The sequence below is a fragment of the Bactrocera latifrons genome, unplaced genomic scaffold (assembly GCF_001853355.1).
Source record: "Bactrocera latifrons isolate USDA-ARS-PBARC rearing strain unplaced genomic scaffold, ASM185335v1 scaffold_106, whole genome shotgun sequence".
In the NCBI taxonomy this organism is placed as follows: domain Eukaryota; kingdom Metazoa; phylum Arthropoda; class Insecta; order Diptera; family Tephritidae; genus Bactrocera; species Bactrocera latifrons.
Window position 1 is genome coordinate 449,692 of NW_017534475.1, and position 22,367 is coordinate 472,058.

General features: G+C 37.4%; 2 protein-coding genes across 3 annotated transcripts; one reads left to right on the forward strand and one right to left on the reverse strand.

The window, feature by feature from the left end:
- Positions 1-2,119: 2,119 nt before the first annotated feature.
- On the reverse strand, positions 2,120-3,450 carry LOC108969940 (COP9 signalosome complex subunit 5). Its single transcript, XM_018934978.1, has 2 exons — positions 2,412-3,450; positions 2,120-2,344 (listed from the first exon to the last, which is right to left on the reverse strand). The coding sequence occupies exons 1-2, from the start codon at positions 3,403-3,405 to the stop codon at positions 2,181-2,183; spliced, it is 1,158 nt and encodes a 385-aa protein (XP_018790523.1). The 5' UTR covers positions 3,406-3,450; the 3' UTR covers positions 2,120-2,180.
- Positions 3,451-4,008: 558 nt separating this feature from the next.
- On the forward strand, positions 4,009-21,940 carry LOC108969931. Of its 2 annotated transcripts, XM_018934955.1 has the most exons (10): positions 4,009-4,644; positions 4,830-5,090; positions 5,157-5,194; positions 7,315-11,558; positions 11,624-11,686; positions 11,744-11,887; positions 11,952-12,017; positions 12,097-12,174; positions 12,238-12,342; positions 12,645-21,940. In XM_018934955.1, the coding sequence occupies exons 1-10, from the start codon at positions 4,396-4,398 to the stop codon at positions 21,374-21,376; spliced, it is 13,980 nt and encodes a 4,659-aa protein (XP_018790500.1). In that variant the 5' UTR covers positions 4,009-4,395; the 3' UTR covers positions 21,377-21,940. The 2 variants fall into 2 exon arrangements, with proteins under 2 accessions (XP_018790500.1, XP_018790509.1); XM_018934964.1 differs by lacking the exon at positions 12,238-12,342.
- Positions 21,941-22,367: the final 427 nt, after the last annotated feature.

Here is a 22,367-nt window from a genome sequence, read left to right on the forward strand (position 1 = left end):
ATTTTTTTTAATTGCTTTCTACCTTTTCTTCATTGTATGTGCTCTTTTACAACTTTGTAAACCTATCATATAACCTATCGTATACATATACTCATATATAATTATATCTTATTGCCTAATTATTAATATTACTTAAACTAATCACGCTTAGCTTGAAACCCAAATTACAACCCTCGAAATAGCTATTTATGAAGCTGTAGAACTTTCAAAACAACACAGTATGCACGCACGAAGAAAGTAAAAAAAGTTTAGGTATTTCGTAATTTTGCGCTTTCGTAGCTTTACGCTTTTCAACAGGGTATGCCTAGGAATCGTCGCAAGTACTCTTGGATAGGTACTAATACATTAATATATTTGAAATGCACATACTTACCAATGCCTATGTAACTTTTGGTCGACTGTTTTGGTATATACAATAGTTACATAAGTTATGAAACAAAAAGTTAATCCAAAGTACCACAAACACTTAATTAGTCGATTGCAATTGGCAGGGGTTCTTATAGTCATTTGTTATTGGACAAAAAATTTATGTAACTGTTTCAAGTAGCGTCATAGACAAGTTTTAATGAAAATATTTAAGGTGCAGAGCACTTTTGACAAACAAAATAAAATATTTTGATATCTAAATTTTTTTTTTTTGCATATTTTAACTACTAAAAAGTATAAAGGTAATAATTTAAAAAATCAAAARAAAATTAAAACACAGTTGGTTCAATATTTGCATACATGGCGTATGACTAACATTTGACATACATATGCATGTATGTGTATGTGTTGAATGGTGGGTAGGATTATGAATGAAAGTCTTAAAGAATTAATATTATAAACACATTTTATGTTTTTTTTTAAGCACTGTCAGTTTTCCTCTTTAGAATTCATGCAGCACAAAAATAGGAACGGCATGGATAATATAGTTTTTTTATTTATTAATCTAATTCGGTCTGCAAAAAGTATACATTGCTCCATGTCATCCCAAAGGGGAGCGGTGGGTTTACAAGTTTTATCCCACTGGTTCCTATGAACTACCCAAGAGCTGCGAACAAATTTATTTTATACGCGGATGGTTCTGGAATGACAAGTTATGTTGCTTTAAAAGTGCTATATGTATGTGTGCATATTAAAGAGCATTGAAAAATGTAAGTCAACTTGTGGAAAACGTGTGTGAAAGGCCTTAGATTAATCGAATAGGGAGCTTATATATGATGCATGATATCCATTTTAGCAATAGGTGACTTACAGGATATACATATGTACATATGTATGTATAGACATGTATGATGAGTATCTCTATTTTGTAGATTGTAGGGCAATAGGGATAGGATGTATACATATGTACACACACACGTGTGGTATTCAATGACTAATAAATTCACTTTTATTCATGTTTGGAGGAAAATAATCTTACCTTTCATTTCTTTTATAATTGAAATTAAAAAAGTAAAGTGATTAGTTATAAGAATTTAAATATGAACTTCAAGTTAGAAGATATGTAATTGAAAGAAAAATGCCTGGACAAAATAATAAGTAGTTCATCAGGTATCTGAGACTAAAAATGTATTAGTTTCAGTTTTCTGAGCCCTATTTTTTGCTTACTTCTTTCATCAGTATATATGTAGTATGTATATCAGCCATTATTTTCAATTACTTTTAAAATTCGTTTTGGAATGCAGGAAATAAGTTCGCGGCAAGTATGAATTGAAATCTCATACCAGGTTTTTTTGGACAAAATTCCATAAATTGTCTTTATTTTGGAATGATTGTTTCCCAATCCATTGCTCCAGCTCCCCCCAAAGGTTTTCAACTGAATTCAAATCGGGGGACTGACCGCCAATTAAGAAAAGACACATCTTTGTTTGAGCCGATTTTCTACTTTCACCATAAAATATATTGCCATATTGAATTTATAAAATCTGACCCAGATTTGTATTCGTTTGCTTCACCAAACATTAAAAATTTAACCACGATTGCATGTTGCATGGAATGTACTTATTATTTTGACCATTTACTTATGTACATATGTTTTCTGAGCTGACGAGACTATAAATTTGGTTATATGAATATGATTCAGAAAATTCGACATTATGATATTCGTCAATATAAAAATTTGTAAAAAAAAATATGTATTTCATTCCATTTATTTTGTTATTGTAGTTTGAAAATTACTGTTAACAAATTATTCATTAGTGGTTCCTCAAACTTATTTCCCCAAGTCCAACTTTGTTAAACAATTTGTCCTTAGCAATTTGTGCCATTAAACCATGAATTAGCTCTATAGATGCGCGACTGCAATCACGAGTGGCCTTCGATAGTTTATCCTCCGTACGCTTTTCGCTGCCTTCAGCGCCTTTAGCAAAAAAAAAATACATAAAATTAGTATTTCTTAAGTATTATAGTAACTTTCTTCTTCAAACCTGTAACTACAAATGGTCCACGCACCAAACTCGATTCGCTCTGTTCAAGCTTTTCTGACAAATCGAAAATTTGTCCAGTTGTATAATCAGTATTGGTAAGTAAGCCCGAACTACCCAGTGTGTTCACCCAATATTTGTTCCATAACGAATCTAATAGCTTTCTATCTAAAGCGGACTTGAAATAAGTCACTTCAAGTGGATAATATTGTTTACAATGTACGCCGAAATCGTCAATCTTATTTAAAGGTATGGTCTGATATTCAGAAGGTTCTTCATTCGGTGGCTTATACCCCTTTGGATACGTACGAAACGCTCCCAAGCAAACTTTGCCTGCCGACACTGTGCGTACTGGATCTACTACAATCGCAACAAATGGTTCTTGATAATTCTGATTAAGCATTTGTGTTGATACATCAATTCCAGATAACCAACATCCATATCCGGGATGACTATGATACCAGCCAATTGCATTTTCCAATCGACCTACTTCTTTGGCTGCAACAATATAAGCAGACATATACTCATAAGCCTGAGATTGGGCATTAACACGAGTCTCAGTGCCTTCAACTGGCAAGGCAAAAGCATCCATGACAATCATTGTATTATCCTCAACTTTTCCAAGAAGCAGACCCATAATCTCTAGTGTACCACCTGAACGGGCATGCATTACCATCTTTAGCAAGGACAAAGCCGAAATCTTTATGTCCTTAAAATAATGTGGATCCTTTTCCCATGGTTTCGCATCGAGAATTTGTCGTTGCTGTTCAGCATCATAACGAAAAATTTCATCGCATGCCGGCAAAGTTTTTATATTGTTTTCCAGCTCCCAAGTTTTACGTGAAGTCTCTGCATCCATATTTGCTTTCTTAATATTATATTTTATAACGCAAGTTTTCACAGTTTTCGTACAAATCGCCGGAACAAAGAATAAACAAAATTCATATGTCAGCTGTAAATTAGATACCTCAAAGTTATGTTCTGAAAATAATGTCATACAAAAAGAAAAACTTTCCGATGGCGCTGTTAACAGTTAATATTTTCGTTGTTGGGACAATACGGAAGAAAGCAAAATGGATAATACAGAATTGGTAATAGCTATGTTCGCTGGTTTATTTTATATTGAATACTCTATAATTAGTAATATTAAAAAATAAAATATAGAACAGTAGCAATAATTAGTAAAATTGTCCATTATAATATAGAAATACATTTATAAATTGTTGTTTATACAATAGTATAATATATATAATATAGTAAAATAATATTTTTCGTAAGACACTGAATCATATTCGAAAAAATACACCTGTATATATACAATATAATACGCTTGTATAAAAATGGAATAATAAAAGTCAACGAGCATGCTACTGCTTAACAAAAGAGCTCGTATTTCAATTTTATGTGAAAATTTTGAGAAAAAAATTAGACCTGATGTAAGTCGATATAATAAAAACAAACAGACCTGCCTACAGAGTTGATATTCATTGTATCAAGATGTCGGTTAAAAAAAATTCAAATAAACGTCATGTTAAAGCTAGTAATAAGAAGAAGAGGCAAATTGACAAAGGCAGATAGCAATAGCAAAAGGAAACGAATAGTGAACGAGCGCGTCCCTTTTCTTGTAAAAACGCAGCTATAGAAAATTCCGATAGGGAAGCTGTGACTGGTAAAAATAAATTAATTAATTTTAGAAAATGCTGCAAAATATAGAATATACTGTGCAAACATAAAAACTTTAAATTTCGGTTTATATAGCTTTAAAAAGAAGCTTGAAAATAAGTGCGAAAGTTCAATAGTCACGAATAGCCAAGAAAAATTTGCTTTCTTTTTTTCGCTGCCGCAGTCGGTTCGGCTTGGTTGTATCGGTTTTCGTGTTCACTGTTTTTTTTTTTTTTTTGTTTATGCGAGATTTCTAATGGAACGTTTCGATAAAAGATTTAATGTGAATATAGTGTAAATCTAAAATATATAAAAACGGCAGATCATGGCGTTGGATGGAGCAAAATTTATTTGTCTGTCCAATGCAGCAGCTGCAGACGCGACAGAAGCGACGCCGACAGAGGCCACAGGGGTTGAAGCCGGCGGCATTGGTGATGCTTCAACATCAGAGAATATAATTGAAGCAAAAGGACGCAAATTTACTGTTGGATACTACATGAACTGTGATTATGTGCTGGAAGATCCTCGTGCAATCGGAGTCCATTGCGAGATACAGTGCGATGCATTCGGAAGGGTAAGTTGTGAGCAAGTTTAACCAACACTATGGCGACGCTTCGCTGTCGGCACTTTGTCAGCGTATATGTATATTTTTCTATAGTATTGTCAAATTGGCGTTATTTTCAATTGTATGTAATATTTCTTAGTTATGGCTCTTGGGTCATGGATTTAATTGTTTGTTTTGATTAATTTACAAAATAGGTAACAATTCACAATAATTCCGAAGCCCATCCAATAAGTGTAAATGAACAAATTATAACACTGAAGCGGCCTCTTTTGGACGGTAGTCGTATTAAGATCTTGGATAGAATTTTTTTGTGGAAGTTTCCAAAGTCGTTAGAGGCATCTGCTACCAATAAAAGTACACAAGAAGAAGATGCTACAATTAACGATACAGGCTCCACACCTCAGAAATTGATAGCGGTACCGGAACAAGCACCAAATTCTTGTCCCGACCTTAAAGTAAGATGTTTCATAAATTATGATGAATAACCTTTATAACTTTTTATAACCAATAAATATTTACAGCATCATCGGAAAGTCGATAAAAGATTCACAGTGCATAAGTGAGTATTCATTCCCTAAATTATAAGTTACTATTTTTACGGTTTATATACATATAGAGTACAGTTATAAAATATTGGTTTTTTTTTTTTAAATCACACTTTTAAAATGTCCCCAATTCATATATATTAACACAAACAGGTAATTAAAATATATCTTTCGAACAAAAGCATTATTTTTAAAATATATATTATATATACTAGATATGTAATGTATATATATACTGTGGTTAATATAAAAATATGAAATTGTTTCGATTATTGCTGGTGGTATTTTACACTTCAATACAGTATCAGCAAAGGCTAAATTTCTGCTCTAATATTTTCAGAGTTTGTTATTTTAGATAATTTTTACACATATTTAAGATATTTACTACATAAAATTATGAAAAACAATATCCGGTTTTTCGAAAAGGTTTGTTTTATTTATTTTTTCAAATACTATTTTTAATATTTTCATATTAACTATATAGCAAAATTTCTGAAAAATCTTAATAAAAATTGGTTGAAATCGGAGCTCAGCACTTTAAAACACCATACTTTTACCGTGTAATCAGATTTTACTGTGGTTGGACCTATGGTGCTTCCATCTTAATGGCATTAGCTCTTTAAATTATGACAGCAATACGCTTTTTAAAATATCGGTATATCGTCATATTACTCTTATTCCGTAAATAGACCTTATCACGAACACAGGTATTTGAGTGGCACAAAGCATTCAATAAAGCCATTGGAACTTTACATCATGCGCATCTTCTACCTCTCGTCGTTGGTGGCGTTAACATTGAAACAGCGCTTGAAAATCGTTGTGTAAACATTAGAAAGATAGCACAAATTCTCAACATCCTTTATGGATAGGCTGAACACTTTTTGGTTAATGTTTTGAATATAAAGTGAAAATTATATTCGGACTAAAAGACTTGAATTTTTCTTAAACACGACGTCTATTAGAAGAAGTTTATGTTTAGCCAAAAAACTAATTTGTTGAAGTCACTTTTCCAGCCAAGACTTATCATTTGTGCTGAATGGATTATTCAGTGATCAAAGAACGAAAATTTGTCTTTATTAGGCTTAAAAAAATTTTTTAAATCCTTCAAATCGTAATATTGGGTAGTCGAAAAAGTCTTTTCGAACTTCTAATCAAACTCAACTTTTTTTTTTTTTTGTTTTTTTGTATAAAAGACAAATATGTACCATTTTGGTCGACTACTTTTTGCCTTTTTTCCGCTACAGACATTATTCCAACAGTGTAAAACTTCTTCCCTTTTTTATACAAAAATTTCAAAATATAGAGATTTTTCTTCATTATTTTCACTAAATTTTGAACAGCTGGAACTTTTTTCCAACTTCCCTGAATTTCACTTTTTTTTGTTAAATGAAGCTTAAGCTTTCCAACACTATATGGTATGACAATGTGATTGGTAACTAATAAAAAAATATGAAACGACTTTTTTGACTACCCAATATATTACATATAAGAACAAATTTAATATTCCGCCCTTAATAAATTACAAGCAAAATTAAAATTTTGTTTCAATATCAGTAGTTTCTTTAAAATTTTTTTTTTTCTTCTGTTAACTTTAAAATGTCGAATTACATACATACATATGTTGTTTGGCAAAAAAGTAATCCTAAAGAATTCACATTTGACTTTGATATTTGTCAATATTTTATTTCTTGAGTATTGTGTTTTTATTGTATTTTTGAATATTTTAATACTAGTAACACCATATGAGGTTTTATCTATCTAAAATTTTTGGCAGAACTTTGTTCAGATGCGTTTAGGAGTAATACTTAAGAGTTAATATATCGCAAACATATCAGATATTCATTTAATTTAGAATTTTGATATAAAAAAAAATTTGGTGCGTTAGTTTTGGGCAATACTGCGTTTATTTACTAAGTGGTCGTTCAGCATATCGTTCTATATTACGTAAAACTTACAAGGGACTCATTTTAATGAGTTTACAAGTGGAATAATTTCTATTTAATTACCTTTTATGTTCTGTACCTATTTCCCAACTGGTTATGCACAATTTATCCTTCTTTTAAATATCAATAAATAATTTACAAATAACTTTGCTCAAAAAAGTTTGAATTTTGAAAATATTATATTTTTAAAGCTTTGCGTACTGCATTAACTCCGATGAGGAGGGCAATACATCTTCTGATTTGCCAAGTATAAGTGAATCTGAGAGAGTTGAGGAAGCTGCAACAACCGAATTAGTTACACAAAAAGAATCTATTAATAAGAACGGAAGGTTTGAAGAAATGTCAGTGGAAGACAAAGAGACTTTGCCAACCAATACCACATTACAAGACAGTGCTGACGGCAAAACAACATTAGAAACTTTAAATGCTCAACGACGTAGTATTACACCCGAGCCACAAAAAAATGAGCCAATCATTGCCAGTACTCCCTTGGTTAAATTAGAGGATACACCCAAAATGAATTTAATAAATTATACACAAAATAAACAAAACACAAGCACCGAGAAGAAACTCCGTATGCTATCATTTTGCCAGCAATCTGATGTGGTGATTACATCCTTTTCACCACGAGAAACCGGTATACGTATCGAAAAATCGTTTACAGCAGTAATCAAGCCTACATCCACAATCTCTACAACACCTAAGAGCGTTTATAGCACTCCGAAAAGTATGCTTTCGAATTCTGACGACGCGGACGATGAAAGTCGTGATTTTATTGATTTCTCTACACCTGCAACATCGAAGAAAGGCGCCCGAGTACTTGTTAAAAATTCTTCTATGCATTTAATCGATTTGACTACGCCTAGTAAATTGGCACCCCACAGTCCGAGACATCGCCTGACCCACAAAGGAAATAAAACACTACCCAGCCAAGTGAAATTTTCAGCAACCTCAATCACTTCTGATAAGTTAAAGGAAGAAGATTCGAAACGAGTAGTGGAGGCTCATTTATTATCAAAGACTTTAACATTGAAAACATCATTCAATAAATCTGAATCATCCCCTCAAAGTGCTGAATCAATTATTAGTGTAGATGAAACTAGTGATTCATCAACCGCTGTTATTGAAATATCTGAAGATGATTCGCCAGCACCTAGTACATCTTCGCCAATTCGCACCGACTTTACCACAAAGACACCACAGCGTCCGACCGGAAAGAAACCTTTCACCTCTACACCATTGCGTACACCACAATCCCTATTGAAACGTGCCATAGTAACAAGTGCTAAGAAGCAAATAAATTCCTCACTGCGAGCTGCACTAGGTAAAACAACACCAGCTCGACAGCTAACATCCACGCCGGCTCATTATAGAAAGCGTGAACAATCTGGTACTGCTGAATTAACTCCGCCAACATCAAAAAGCCGAATATCTATTGGCTCACCAGGAAGTGTAGCTGCAGCACAACGTCGAAATATCAGCTCTTTAACACCGCGCAGTTCAATAGGTGCCAGTACCGACAGGGAACATGTAATAACACCCTCGATAACATCACAAACACGCCTCACACAAAATAGAAAAGTTCCATTTTCCGCGCCTCGTTTAAATACAGCAAAACGTACCTCTCCTCTGCGTGGAGTTCGTAAATCCTTCGACGGCGCAACCCTCACATCGCATATTTCGAAAACACGTCGATCGGTTATATCACCACGTAAGCATTCACCAACAGCTATTGCTACGAAATTGGCAGCAAAAGCTCGTAAATCATTTATACCCAAAAGTCCAAACAACAGTCGAGTAGCTTCGCGTGCTCGCAGCTTGGTAGCCGCAGCGATGAGCCCCAAAAATAGCAGTCCAAATTCAACGACTGACATCAGCTCACCGAAGAGGGAGAATGTTCGAACGGTGGACGATATTACCGAAAAAGAAGTTAAGAAAGAAGCTTCCTTGGAAGAGCAAACTGAAGTTGACGAATTAAGTCGCACATTCACGGTCGAAGATTCGTTGGAAGAGGTGCAAATTAAAACCTCAAATCCTTCAACATCCTGCGCCCTAGACGCTTCTTCATCACAAAACCAGGAAGTGAATAAGACGTTTTCTCCAGAAAGACCACTGACCAGTGAAGACAAAATTGCAGTTGACTTAACTGTCGATGTTGCAGAAACCAGAATTGGATCTCACAAAAGGGATCTTTCAGAAGATTTTAATGAAAAAGATGACAAATTAATTATCGAACACATATCGGAGAGTTTCGCTGAAGTCGTAGAAGCAAAAGCTAAAACAGAAGAAAGTTCAAAAACTTCAAAAGACACCGTTCAGATCGAAAAACAAAATACTATTGAAACTCTTGAAGCGTTTGCATCTCACTCAACAGGGGAGCAAGCAGATGATGTCAAAACTACTGCCGACAAAAGTACTATTGAAGTTGATAATCCACAGGAATCGAAATTGATTGAGGATCAGGTTATTGAAACATTGGACGCTTATGAGATAAGCGGCAATGTTTCGGAAGAACAGCAAAGCAGTACTAAGGGAGAAAAAGATAATGTACTTACATCATCACCTTCTTCAAGTGAAAAAATTGATATGGAAGTCATGCCTAAACAGTCTGCCGAGTCTCAAGGCACTGCGGAGTTGTTGGAGGAGATTGAGTATGTATTGAATAAATCCGATGAATTGCAGCAACAACTAGGTAAAGATGCACATTCTTCAAACATTGAAGTAAGAAACGAATTTGAAGCAGCAATTGAAGAAAAATCACGTAACGACACGGAAGATGTCACACCCAAGGATAATATCAAGACTGTTGTCAATATTAATGCCGAAATTAGTCAGCATATAGAACAGGCCGAAGATTGGGAAGCAACTAACACAGATGAGCCGACAGCATCTTCCACTTCAAACTCAGTAGTACCAAATTCAAAGGATAAACCAGAAACACCAGAAAATGCGAGTTTCACGGACTCAAACTTCATAGTAACAGAGTCTGAAATAACCTCAACTGATATAGATGATAGTTCAAAGCAAACAGAGTTACTATCTCTTACATCTAAAGCTACACCAAGTGAATTTGATGCTTCTACCATTGAAAGCACTGCAGTTCAGAAGTCAATGGTTTCCGATGAATGTGAAACAGGAAATGAAAAAGCAGACAATACAAATAATATTGCAAAAATATTGAACTCAGTATCGGAAGAAAATGAAACTTCCATCCAAACAGAGTTGGCTGGAGCTGATGCAGTGGAGGCAGAAACTGTTGCTGAGACCGTGTCAACCTCTGACGTTGTAGAAGGTATGGTACACACAACTGTTGAAAATTATGTCAGCAATGAAGAAGGTTCTGCTGATAAGTCGAAAATTGATGAAAATAACGCTGCAGAAATTCTAAAGGATTCTCAAACAGCTGTTGTTATCACACTAACTGAACCAGGTGTTGCTGATAACGATACACAAAAAATAGGTGATAATAATAAAAACAAAGAAATTGTGGCGAACCAAACAGAGGTTTTTACAACTGAATGCAAAGAAACTGATAGCGCGGCAAACGAATTTGAGGAATGTAAAACGGTACCATTAGAATCCGAAGTGGCAGTTACAACAGTTGAAGATGCGGAAAAAGTTGCCGAAGAAATTAAACTATTATCAAATAGCAGCAAAACGATCACTGCTGTGTCTGAACCGGATTCTAATGTACAGAATGAAACAAAACCAATACAAGAAGATCAAATACCTGCAAACAGTGACCGCAATAGTGATAGTGAGAAAGAAAATAACGTACGTGTTGCCGATACATGCAAAAAAATGTCTATCAACACTGCCGATGAGACTAAAATAACACCCTCTTTCGAGCCTAAAAGTCCAAATCTCTGTGGCATTCGAGATATGTTACGCACCCCAAAGCAATCGGACTCTACGACTCCACGCTTTGTTGGTTTACGTGACCTTATGCGCACCCCTAAGGCATCAACTAGTGCCGCAGCTGCAGAATCTGCTGTCGGAGCCGAAACAGAAGCGTTGATAGGTGTGCAAAAATTGCTAATTACGCCGCGTTTGAGTAAAATAAAAGCAGAGACTCCACAAAATACTGCTGAAGGTAACAAATTCACACCTAGACGCAGCACAAGACGTAGAGCTTCTGCAAATCCTGAGCTAACACCTACACCTAAAATCATTACTGAAACGGATAATGCACCAAGGCGCACAACCCGAAGACGTGCTTCGGCATCTGCTGAAGTTAACTACACGCCACAGCGTATTACTCGAAGGCGCTCATCTTTGGCATTAGACAACGAAGGAGCAGCAGACAAGGTATTAACGCCAATTAAATGTGGTTCGCGTTCTAAACGCCCAGGTACAATAGCTGAAACCTCAGTCACTGAAAATATGGGTGCAATTATTGAAGAGGAACCTAAAGAACGTTTGCAAGAAACCACTGGTAAGAATTTAAATTATGTTATTAACTATGCACAGTTTTTGAACACACTTTTTTCAAACTTCTAGAAGGGCAGCAAGACATTGTGAAAACTCAGAAGAATAAGGAAGACGTTAAAACTAAAAATAGTGGTATATTTTAAAAGTTTGTATGTTATATATGAATAATTATTTTTTATACAATTTCAGCGCAAGACGATCCTGAAGTTATAGAGGAGAACATTTGTGAAGAAATTAATATGCAGAATCAGGATATTGAAGAGCAAAAAGAAGAAATTGTGGAAGATAAATCAAATAATGAGTGTGAGAAGGCAGACAAGTTCATAAATGGGAGTAAGTTAAATGCAATTTGTGCAATATTTTTTTTTTATAAATATATATATGTTTCATTTTATAGCCGAAGCCATTTGTGTTACTGGGAAACTAGATGAAGATGTCGATAAGATTGAAATTGAAACTGAAAGTAAGATTTCTTACTTAAATTTCTTATAAATAATTTTGAAAATATTTTGAAAATATTATAAAATGCGCAATAATTTCAGCTGAACCTACATCACAACAAACACAAGTACAAGAAGCTGTAGCAGATAGCTCATATAACGTTAGCGAAGTTCATGAAGGTAATTATTAATAAACATAATGCAACAAATGTTAATAGTAGTATTTTTTATGGTGAAAAACAGAAGAACGCATGGAAGAATGTAAAGGCTTAACTTCAGATAAAAATGCCGAAATACGTGATGAATCAGATTATGAATACGGAAAAGAGGTCGTGGAACATAGTGATGGTTGGTATTTTATGCCATGGTTAATTCAGCTACCTAAATATGGAGAACTATTTATGTTTTCTCTAAATAATCTTTGTTTTGTTTTTTTTTTTTTTAGTAAAATGTCCTATCAGTGGTGCTAGATTGGAGATAATTATAAAGTCCGAATATATGAGCTTTACTACATTAATTGCGTAGTAAAATAGATAATGTATAAAAAATATACATTTTTATAACTAAAATGCAATATCTCCAACCTAGTTCTGCAAATAAGTATATTAGTATATTGCAACACAATTAATTTTTCGTAAATTCTATTTTAGCAACAGTACCGAGTGACGCACAGCCGAAATCACCTAAAACTCAACGTAAAACTGTTAGAATTGCGGATACCGACATAGAAAATTCTCCGAAAACACCCGTAATGGTCGGCATGCGTGAGCTACTAAAAACACCGAAAGATTGCGGTGAAACAAAAAGGTTGGCTGGTGTACGAGATCTGCTCCGTACACCTACAATTGACTCAGCAACAAACGATATGGAGGATGATGCGGAACAAGTAGCAGGTTTAGCCGATTTGATGAAGACACCTATAGTTGCGAAAACACACTTTAAGAACGTTGAAGCAACAGGTGAAGACGATGAGCCCTCTTCATCAACTAAGCCTCATTCAGACTTTGTCGGAATGCGGGAGTTATTGAAAACTCCAAAACACACTAGCACACCGTATTATAGCGGTATGCGCGAAATGTTGCGCTCGCCCAAAGCATGCAGCACACCGCAACTGGCTGGTGTCAGGGAACTCTTGCAGACGCCCAAACGTACTAAACTAGATGCCGAATATGACGATAAAGCCGAAGAACTAGACCAATTCTTCAAAACGCCACGTGCTAAAAACATTATGATTCCAGCCGATCCGGCGAGTGCCATTTTGGAACCCAGTTCGGACTCATCTGCTGAAATTATGATGGCTGCAAGAACAGAATATGAACTACATAGTAATAGTCAACGACCTTTGGAAGAAATCTACAAAACGCCCGTTAGTACACGTTTAACAAGTATAGAAATTGAAAAAGATACAAGTTTAACTGTCGACCCAAGTGTAGTCGAAGTGAATATACCCGAGACACCGGCAGCTATTTGTGATAACCCACCGAAGGCAACAGCTAGCAAACGAAATCTCTCTGCTGAAGAGACATTTGATGAAATGGTGGGGTTGCGTACCACATTGGATGAGACGCCTCCACAGAAGGTCTATGCTCGCAAACAACAGTCAAACGTTGCTGTATCACCCTTCTCAGCAACAGACGTGATTTCTGATTTACCTAAAACCGACATACAGGAATGGGTCGATAATTTAGAACAAGGGACCAAATCAGTTGTAGAAGAACAAGAATTTACTGCGTCTACTTCAATGTTAAATGCATCAAAGGCAACACATGATCCAATTGCTGGATCACTATATGAAATAAGTGGCGTTAATACAACCGAGGAATTGCTGGCAGACATGAGTGCGGTGTCTTCAATGGTTGATCCATTACAGGCAAGTGCAAGGAAAACTACTAAATCTTCGTCAACAATAGTCGTTGACGAAAACGAAATATTGCGGCCAGTTACGCCTATCAATGCTGAAATTAGCGGCATCAATTTGCTTGATCAGACAACCGATTCAATGTTCTCGGAACCATTAGTGGTAAGCGACACGGAGTCAGATCAATTAGAAGGAAATGAAAATGATAAAGCAAAAAGAGAAAGCGTTGATGCTAAAAAATCACCAGACGCGGAAGAAATTCCAATAATGTTTGTTGATAGTAGTGATTCTGAGCCAGAAGAAGATATAAATGCAACAGAAAAAACTGACACAAATGAAGTTAAAGTTAAATCTCCAATTGAAAGTGTGAAAATAACACCTGAGGAAGAAATCATTGAGTTAGATGATGAATCTACAGCAAACGCGGAAGTGACTACCAAGCCATGTGACATTCATGAGGAATTCAGTAAATTCCAGTTACACAAAAATGTTGCAGGTCAACAAATGCGGGCATCCACTCCGAATAGAAGTTTAATACAATCTACAAGGGAGCGCAGGCAAAGTATGGGCGCTGAACAACTCATTACAAAGGTGTCTATTGATTTGTCAATTGAAAAAACTCGCTTAACTAAAGAAAAAGAGCGCACGGTAATTGACACCGTAGTAGAGGTTGACGAAGTGCCAGTAGATGAGGCAACTACAGAGGACAACGTAATGAAAATCGATGAAGAGCCTATTGAATCTTCTCCGCATGCAACTGAAATAAAAACTACAAATGCAAGTGAGGACGAACCTTCCGGAACAACTACTGAATCAAAAGACAATGATTCAGAATTTTTCAATTTCCGTGCAAATAAGTTAAGCAACAACCGAGGAAAGCGTGCGGCGACACCAGATCAAGTCAATAAATCGCGGTCACAAAAAATAATACATGGTCGTCGTCTAACCCTAGGGGCTGAGCTGCATTTACCCAAAGTAACATTTGATTTTGAGGAAGAAAAATTAAGATTAGAGGAATCGAAACAACAACCGGCCATTATCGAAGAAAACGTAGAAGCAGTTGCAACTGAGGTCACAATCTTGATATCTGAGCCTAACAAACAAGCAAATTCTGCAAATGAATCGAATAATACAGTGAATGTTGAAGATGATAAAGTTGATGTTAAACGCCAATTGGATAGAGCAGAAAATGCGAGTGAAATGGAAGCAGATTCATTCGAAACGTCAGGAAAAGAGTTTGAAAAAGACACGGTTGAGTCTGATAAGAATTCAATACCAGATGTCGATGCTGAAATTTCATTAAAGGACAAAGATAACGGTCAAATTATTGCAAATGAAGCTAAATGCTCAGCTGAGGAATCAAAAACTGAGACCATAAATACGAAAAATGTAGAAAAGAATATAGTAGATGTCTGTGAACTCGAATGTTTGGAGGACGTTGCAACTGGGGCAAGTGAATCGAAAAATAATGTAAGCAAGGCTGAAAATGTAGATCCAGCAGCCACTGGTAGCAACTGTGGCCGGGAGACAATCAGGTCTTCTGATGATGCACTTTTTAGAGCTTTAGCTGCTGAAGAGGAAAGCAAATCTAAGGAAACAGCTGAAAGTTATGTTTTAGAAATTATAAATGAAGCGAAATCAGAATATATTGAAAATAAGTTAAAAGAAGAGCATGAGGGTACCACCGTGGAAGAAATTACCCCAACAGAATTAACAAAAGAAGAAAATAAAAAATGCAGCGAAGACACTGGTGCTGCAGCAACCACAAAACCCATTACGCAAGAAACAGCGGAGACCCGTGATGAAATATCGATATCTTCAACAGTTCATATAGTCGCTAACCCAGAAGTACAATCAACTGTTGGCATCGCAGAAATAAAATCTGAAAAACAAGATCTAGAAGAAGCACTTGATAGCACAACAGTTGAAGAATTTGAAGCCGGATCATCAATAAATAAAGCAAATGAAAACAAAACTGATTCTGAAGGAGATCGTCAAGTGCCCAATAATGTTAGTCTTGAAGTACCCGAAACACGTGAAGAATCATCGGCAGCATCTTTCCGCGCTGAGAATAAAATATTATCTGCTGGAGAACGATTCAACGAGAGTGATATATTTGATTTAACCGTAGAGCTACCAAATGAAACTCCCACAATTAAGACAACACAAGGCGTTATATTTGATTTAATTGAAGAGGATGCCGAAAGTACAGCTGAAACGAACACTGCCGATAACACCACGCCCTACGAACTAAAACAGTGTAACGTGACTGAGTCCGCAACAGTGTCTATAGATAACAATTCTATCAAAACTTCAGAAGCAACCGAAACAGAAGATGATAGCAAGAAGACCGATTTCATCGAAAATAAGGAAGAATCTGACAGATCCGCCGTAATATACCAGGAAATAGTTTTGAGTAACGAAGCTCCAATAGATAACACAGAAGTTTTATCGGACGTTTCATGTGAAAGCGAAATTGCCGAAAAGGAAGTGAAAACTACAGGTTTTGAAGAACTGGAAGTCTCTATTGATGAAAAGTCACCACTCGATACAAACACAAGTACGGATAATGAAACTTTTACTTTGGCCGTATCGACGGAAACAGAATTGGATAACGACAACGAAATGCCCGAAGTAGCGACAAAAACTACCATAGCTAGAGCAGGGCAAGAGGGGCCGGTCGTAAAAGCCGATACAAACAATGAAGTAGAAGAACCAAATAATGAAACGGTCCAAGCTATCATCACAGATACTGTTAAAATTGAGGCTATACCGCAAGCCTCTGTAACTGAACTTCACACTGATGCAGAAGATATTACAGAAGAACCAGCAACAATAATTACAACAGAGCCAACTAAAGTTGCTACGGTCGAAACAGTAATTGATTTAGAAATCCCCACATCTACTACTCTTACTGCTGAAGAAGCTGACACCACCGACAATAAAGATTCGATTGTAGCTGATCGAATTGATATTGATGAATGTATGGTACCAGAAGTGGCTATTTCTTCTACAAATTCACCAATAACGATGGAAACTGAACACGCTAACAAAGATACAAAAGAAATCAAAGTAATTGAAGAGCTGCATCAAGAAGCAAAACAATTTCAAAATTTACGAACAGAAAATACGGAAATAACAGATGAAGTGAAAGGGCAGACAGTAACGGCCGCAGAAATCGTAGATGAGCCAATACAAGCACCAGTAAATAAAGAAAAATTAAAAGTAATTGGAGACAATGAGGAACCTTCATGTTCCAAACAAGCAGGAAAAGCAAATAATGAGACTGAAATTACACCTCTTATCATAACTCCTTCAATAATGTCACATGCTGCGCAGGATACGGTGGAAACAGTTAGCAGTAAAGTTCAAGTGAATAAAAATAAATCATTAATTAAGGATAAAGTTACAGCTCAAACTCACATAGATAAAGGTGAAAAAGGAAACACAGATGTAGTACAATTATCAGCAAGTAAAAGTTCTAAAACTTCCGAAAGCAGAGTATATGTTTCAAATATGTCGGTCGAAGAAACATCAGTACTTAGCGAGAATATAGAGATAGTGGAAAAGGAACGAGAAGCATCCGTTGAAACACAAGGACTTGTCAAGCGCAGAGGTCGTAAACCATCTCGATCCAAACCAACAACTGAAAAAAATATCGACTTGGTGTCCACGACAATAATTGCAAAGCGTATATTAGTTGAGGAATATTCAGATGACAAAAAATCTATCCCTGTAACAAGTAAACATGAAGAATCTTCCGCTGGAATAGCGACGACACCCGAAGCAGCTGTTGCACGCTCAACACGCCACAAAACAGAACCAGAATATTACACAAAAGTAAACTATGAGGTACGCATATCGGAGAGCGCAGAAACGGCAAATGATGTTAAATCTGATAAGTGTGAGGAGATTGTACTACCAGACCAAAGTGAAAAATTGAAAAAAGAAACTAAGTACGCTGATCATTTGGAAATTATGGACAATGTTACAGGTCAACAATTGGCTTCATCTACTGAACTTGATGAAGAAATAAATACTACTGAGACTACCAGTAAAGCTGAGGAAGTGCATGAACCAAAGCGAGAACGGCGCACTCGTAAGGGCTCCCAATCCAGTCAATGCTCCACACATGATGAAGATCATCTACCGACAACAACAACCAGACGGCGAGGTGGACGTCGACGTGCTGACACACCACTTGAGCATATTGAGGTCTCAACCTCTGATCTGCCAACAGTTAAACGTCGACGTCAAGGTCATGACAAATTGGTCGAGGATATGCCACTAGAAGAAATACAAGAGATACCAATTGAAGAGACCGAAATAGTAATTCCAGAAGAAAATGTTATCGAAGTCGCATCGGAAAATAGTGGAGAAAGTATAGAGGAACATCATAGTGGAAACATTAATAATGACGTGAAGAAATTAGACCACGATCATATAGAGGAAGTTGTACGTTCCACTACTGGCAAAGAGCAACAACATGTTGATTCGGAAAATGCCATAATAAAAAGCGACATCAGCAGGCGACAACGTGTGGCGAAGGCAACAGATGTCATCGGTGACCGTGTTACGGATTTACAACATAGTGATACTGACGAATTGTCAAGTGTGTCCGCTGCTACAAAACGTGGCAGACGTAAGCCGACACTTTCCGAATCGAGCCAAACTTCAGTCACTTCCGAATCCCTTGGCACAAAACGTCGAAGACGCGGACATAACGCAACTTCTGATAAATCTAATATTAATGAGACAATAGACGAGGTTGAAAAGAAAAGTTTGCATAAAATTAAGGAGACATTACAAGTTGGAGAAAATGATGCCACAACTGTGCCGGTGCTGCCTACCATAGCCAAAGCCATAAAAGCTGAATTGTTAAGTGAAGCTGAAGTCGCCGTTGAAGGAGCCTCTGATGCAATTAAAACAGAAGTAGGTCATAGTACAGACGCGGATTCTTCGAAACGTACGGAAAATAAGCGCACACGGAAGGCGAGTAATAAGGAATTACCCGATGAAACAAGAGATATAAAGATAGAGCAGTCTCATGATGAGAAATCAGTTGTGGAACAAGAACAACCCTTAAAGAAGGTTGCTACGACAAGTCGTGCACGTGTTAATCGACGTAAGAAAGCCGAAGTAGATGACGACCACCATGAAAAAGTCGAAGGACCTAATCTAGTTCACAAAAATGAAGGAATAGTGGAGACGGAAGCTCAAAACAAAATTGAAGTGCCCGAACAAGCCGTGTTGCAGTCTACAAATACAAATGCCGACTCTGTAGGTGGTCGGCGGGGACGTCGAGGAGCTGCTGCCGCTGCTACCGTCGCTATAAATGAGGTATCCTCAGCTCATAAACGCACTGCAGTGCGTGGCAAGAACAACCAAAATAAATCACATGCAACTCGAAAAGAAGAGGAAACCACTAAGAAAGTGTCTAAAGAAGAACAAATTGAAACCGCTACTGACCATGATGATCCGCCGACTGTTGTTGATGGGAAAAATCCACACAAATCTGTACGCACGCGCCGTATTTCTCTAAAAGAAATGCAACCATCGCACGCTGTTACTGCTGACGAAGGTGAAGGTGTTGAAGAATTGGAAACAGAAGAAGTTGCAGAACCATCGACGAAGGTTGTAACGAAGCGCTTACGCAAGCGTCGGGAGTCGCATAACGCCGATGAACAAGAGCCGTTTAATAAGTCGGAAGCTCGAGATGAAACGCCAACATTTGTACCGGCTGAATCTCCTACCGCCACATCAACGAAACAGCGTAGTAGACGTAAACGCAAGGATTCGCATCAAAACTTGAATGATGAAGCTCTTGGTGATGAGCCACCAAAGAAGCGGCCACTCAGTCGAAAGCGGCGCGATTCCTCGATGGATAGTAGCATACACGAAGGAATTGGCATTGATATGGACACCAATCATGGTGCAAATACTTCATCTTCCTCTACAACGCCGCAACGTCCACGTCGCGCAGCTGCGGCTCAAGATCGCAACTACGACGAGAGTTCAGATGCTGAGGCGCAAGTCGATCTCAAGCGTCGAATCGAAAAGGCATCGCTACCAAAAGCCAGTACCAACATCAGTGCAGCAACAGCTGTTTCTTCATTGAAGCAGGGAAGTCCCATAAGGGCTAAAACGCCTACAAAGTCGATGGTTCCGGCAGCAGTTGCAGAAATTACAACTAAAACAACGAGCACACCTATATTATCAACAGTGATAACCACAAGTCGTGGGCGTCAACGAAAACCCACCGCGCGCGTGCAGCAGTACCTTGAAGAGGAACGCGCTAAAGCCGAGACACCGAAGAAACGTTTACTGCTCGGTTCAGCCGCAGTCAGCGAAACATCCACATCACAGGCGGGAGTTACACCTATACGTCGTACACGAAAAGCTTCCACCGTTGAAACAGAGGGGTCTGAAATGGTCCACACAGTGGCTCGTGGACGAACGCGCACCGCTAAAGTTTTACACGTCACAGAAACTTCAGAAGAATCGCGTTCGGAAGTGGAACATGCACATTCCGAGTTGGAAACAACTCACAGTAGTAGTCATGTGGAAGAAAAAGGGCGAACAACAAAATCAAAGGCAACAAAACGACCTCCACGTGGTCGTGGCAAACAGCTAATATCCACAGTAGCAGCTGCTACCGTGGAAAGTGAAATTCCCGATGTGCTAGCAAAGGCAGTTGCTACTCCGACAGAAGCAACACTCTCTGGCACCGGCCGCACAGGACGCGCCGCGAAAGCAGCAGCTGCGGCAGCATTAATAACTGACGACCCTGTTGGTTCACATACAAAGCCCCGCGGAGGACGTACTAGGCGGGGTGCAGTCAACGTCGACGAAGAAGTACAACCAACCGATGCTGAAGTAAAGGAAGTACAAACGGAAACAGTAGTTACGCTTGAAACCGATGTCGAGCAATCAAACAAGAAAACGAGGAAAACTGTGGCGGGTGGACGTACTGCTCGAGGCGGTCGTAGTCGCAAAAAACAGCAAGAGCTCGACGATGCCACAGATGAACACATATTGCAACACACGTCGTTGACAGGTGTCGAAACGAGTAGTAATGTTGCTTCACATCAACAACCGCAAAATCCAATTATCGCAGATGCCGATGATGAGCACGAAGACGATGACGAAACGCTCACAACGGAAGCAGCAGATCTAGAGGTGGCTACATCCCTTGCGGGTGCAAAATTAGCAGGTAAAAAACGTACAGCAGCCAGGCGTAAAGCGGCAGCTGCCACGGCCAGTGTTGCAGAGTCCCCAGTACCCAAGCGTGGACGACGTCGTGCCGTTGCCGCTAACGCTGAAGAAAGTGATGCCGCCTCACAATTGGATACACGAGCCGAGAGTGCCGCCAGTAGTCGTAGCCGCAAAGTAGTTCGTTTTGACGCGGCTACGCCGTCAAGTGTGGCCAGTGCTACGATGTCGGTGGATACAGCTGCCGAAGAAGAGACCACATCAGCTCCAGCTGCACCGGCCAAACGTGCCACACGCTCACGCCGGAAGTGAATGGCGGTGGCAGAACAATAAAAAAAAACATAGAATTAGCAATGTTTAGTAACTGCGCTTATTAACACTTGTTTTAAGCATTTACAATTTTTTCCATTCTCATTGACTAGCGGTCTAATCTTTAAATTTCTAAACAAATAATGCGTATGCTTTGGTGTAGTTTATACTGTACACTATTGGATAGCGCAGCCGCGTCTAGCACTACAAATCCATACATTCGAGGTTTTCATCATCAATCAATTAACACTGAAACTTCTTATTTTTATTCTCTTATTATTTTTAAGTTTTCCTAAACTATAAATTTCTTAACTTTTTGTATTGTTGTATACGTTCTATTTAGATTTCCTTTCGGACTTCTTTTTGTATTCCAATTAAAATTAACAAGAATTGAAAAAGACAAAATTAATAATTATAATAAAATGCATATTTGTTTTGCCGTCGGCATTTAGCGTAGAAAATATACATATATACACACATATTCTACCGTAAATACAAACTATGATTAATACCAACAAAATATATTGTACTTTTATGTCTAAAAAAATCATAAAAAACGAAAATAAATAAAAAATAATCGTATAACAATTTTATAAAACATACTTTTTATTGAAATTACGGAATATGTAAAATGTATATTGCGCAAGTTTGTATATTTATTTATTGTGATTAGATTTAAAAATTTCAACCAAGTTTAGTTATAATCCTGGGCCGCGTTCGCGGCGTTCAGAATCGTTATAAACATTGAAATCAGAGAAGTATCTAGCTTATGTACTATATTTTTGTGGACTTAAAAGAGGTCTGATTGTTGAAGACGATGGCGAAGAAATTCTTACCAACAACCACACAAATATTGTCGACGTGCAGCAATAATATATAATAGGGGTTTCACAACGATCCGAAAATATAGCGATCAGAGTTGTATTTGCGTAAACTTATTTTAGTATGCAATCCAACAACAAAATTTTTAAACTAGTATACAAATTTATGATTT

Coding starts and splice junctions, on each gene's coding strand:
- LOC108969940 (XM_018934978.1), bottom strand. CDS start 3,405: ATGACATTATTTTCAGAACATAACTTTGAGGTATCTAATTTACAGCTG. Junction 2,345..2,411: donor TGGACCATTTGTAGTTACAG/GTTTGAAGAAGA, acceptor TTTTTGCTAAAG/GCGCTGAAGGCAGCGAAAAG.
- LOC108969931 (XM_018934955.1), top strand. CDS start 4,396: ATGGCGTTGGATGGAGCAAAATTTATTTGTCTGTCCAATGCAGCAGCT. Junction 11,559..11,623: donor ACGTTTGCAAGAAACCACTG/GTAAGAATTTAA, acceptor TCAAACTTCTAG/AAGGGCAGCAAGACATTGTG. Junction 11,888..11,951: donor AGACAAGTTCATAAATGGGA/GTAAGTTAAATG, acceptor TTCATTTTATAG/CCGAAGCCATTTGTGTTACT.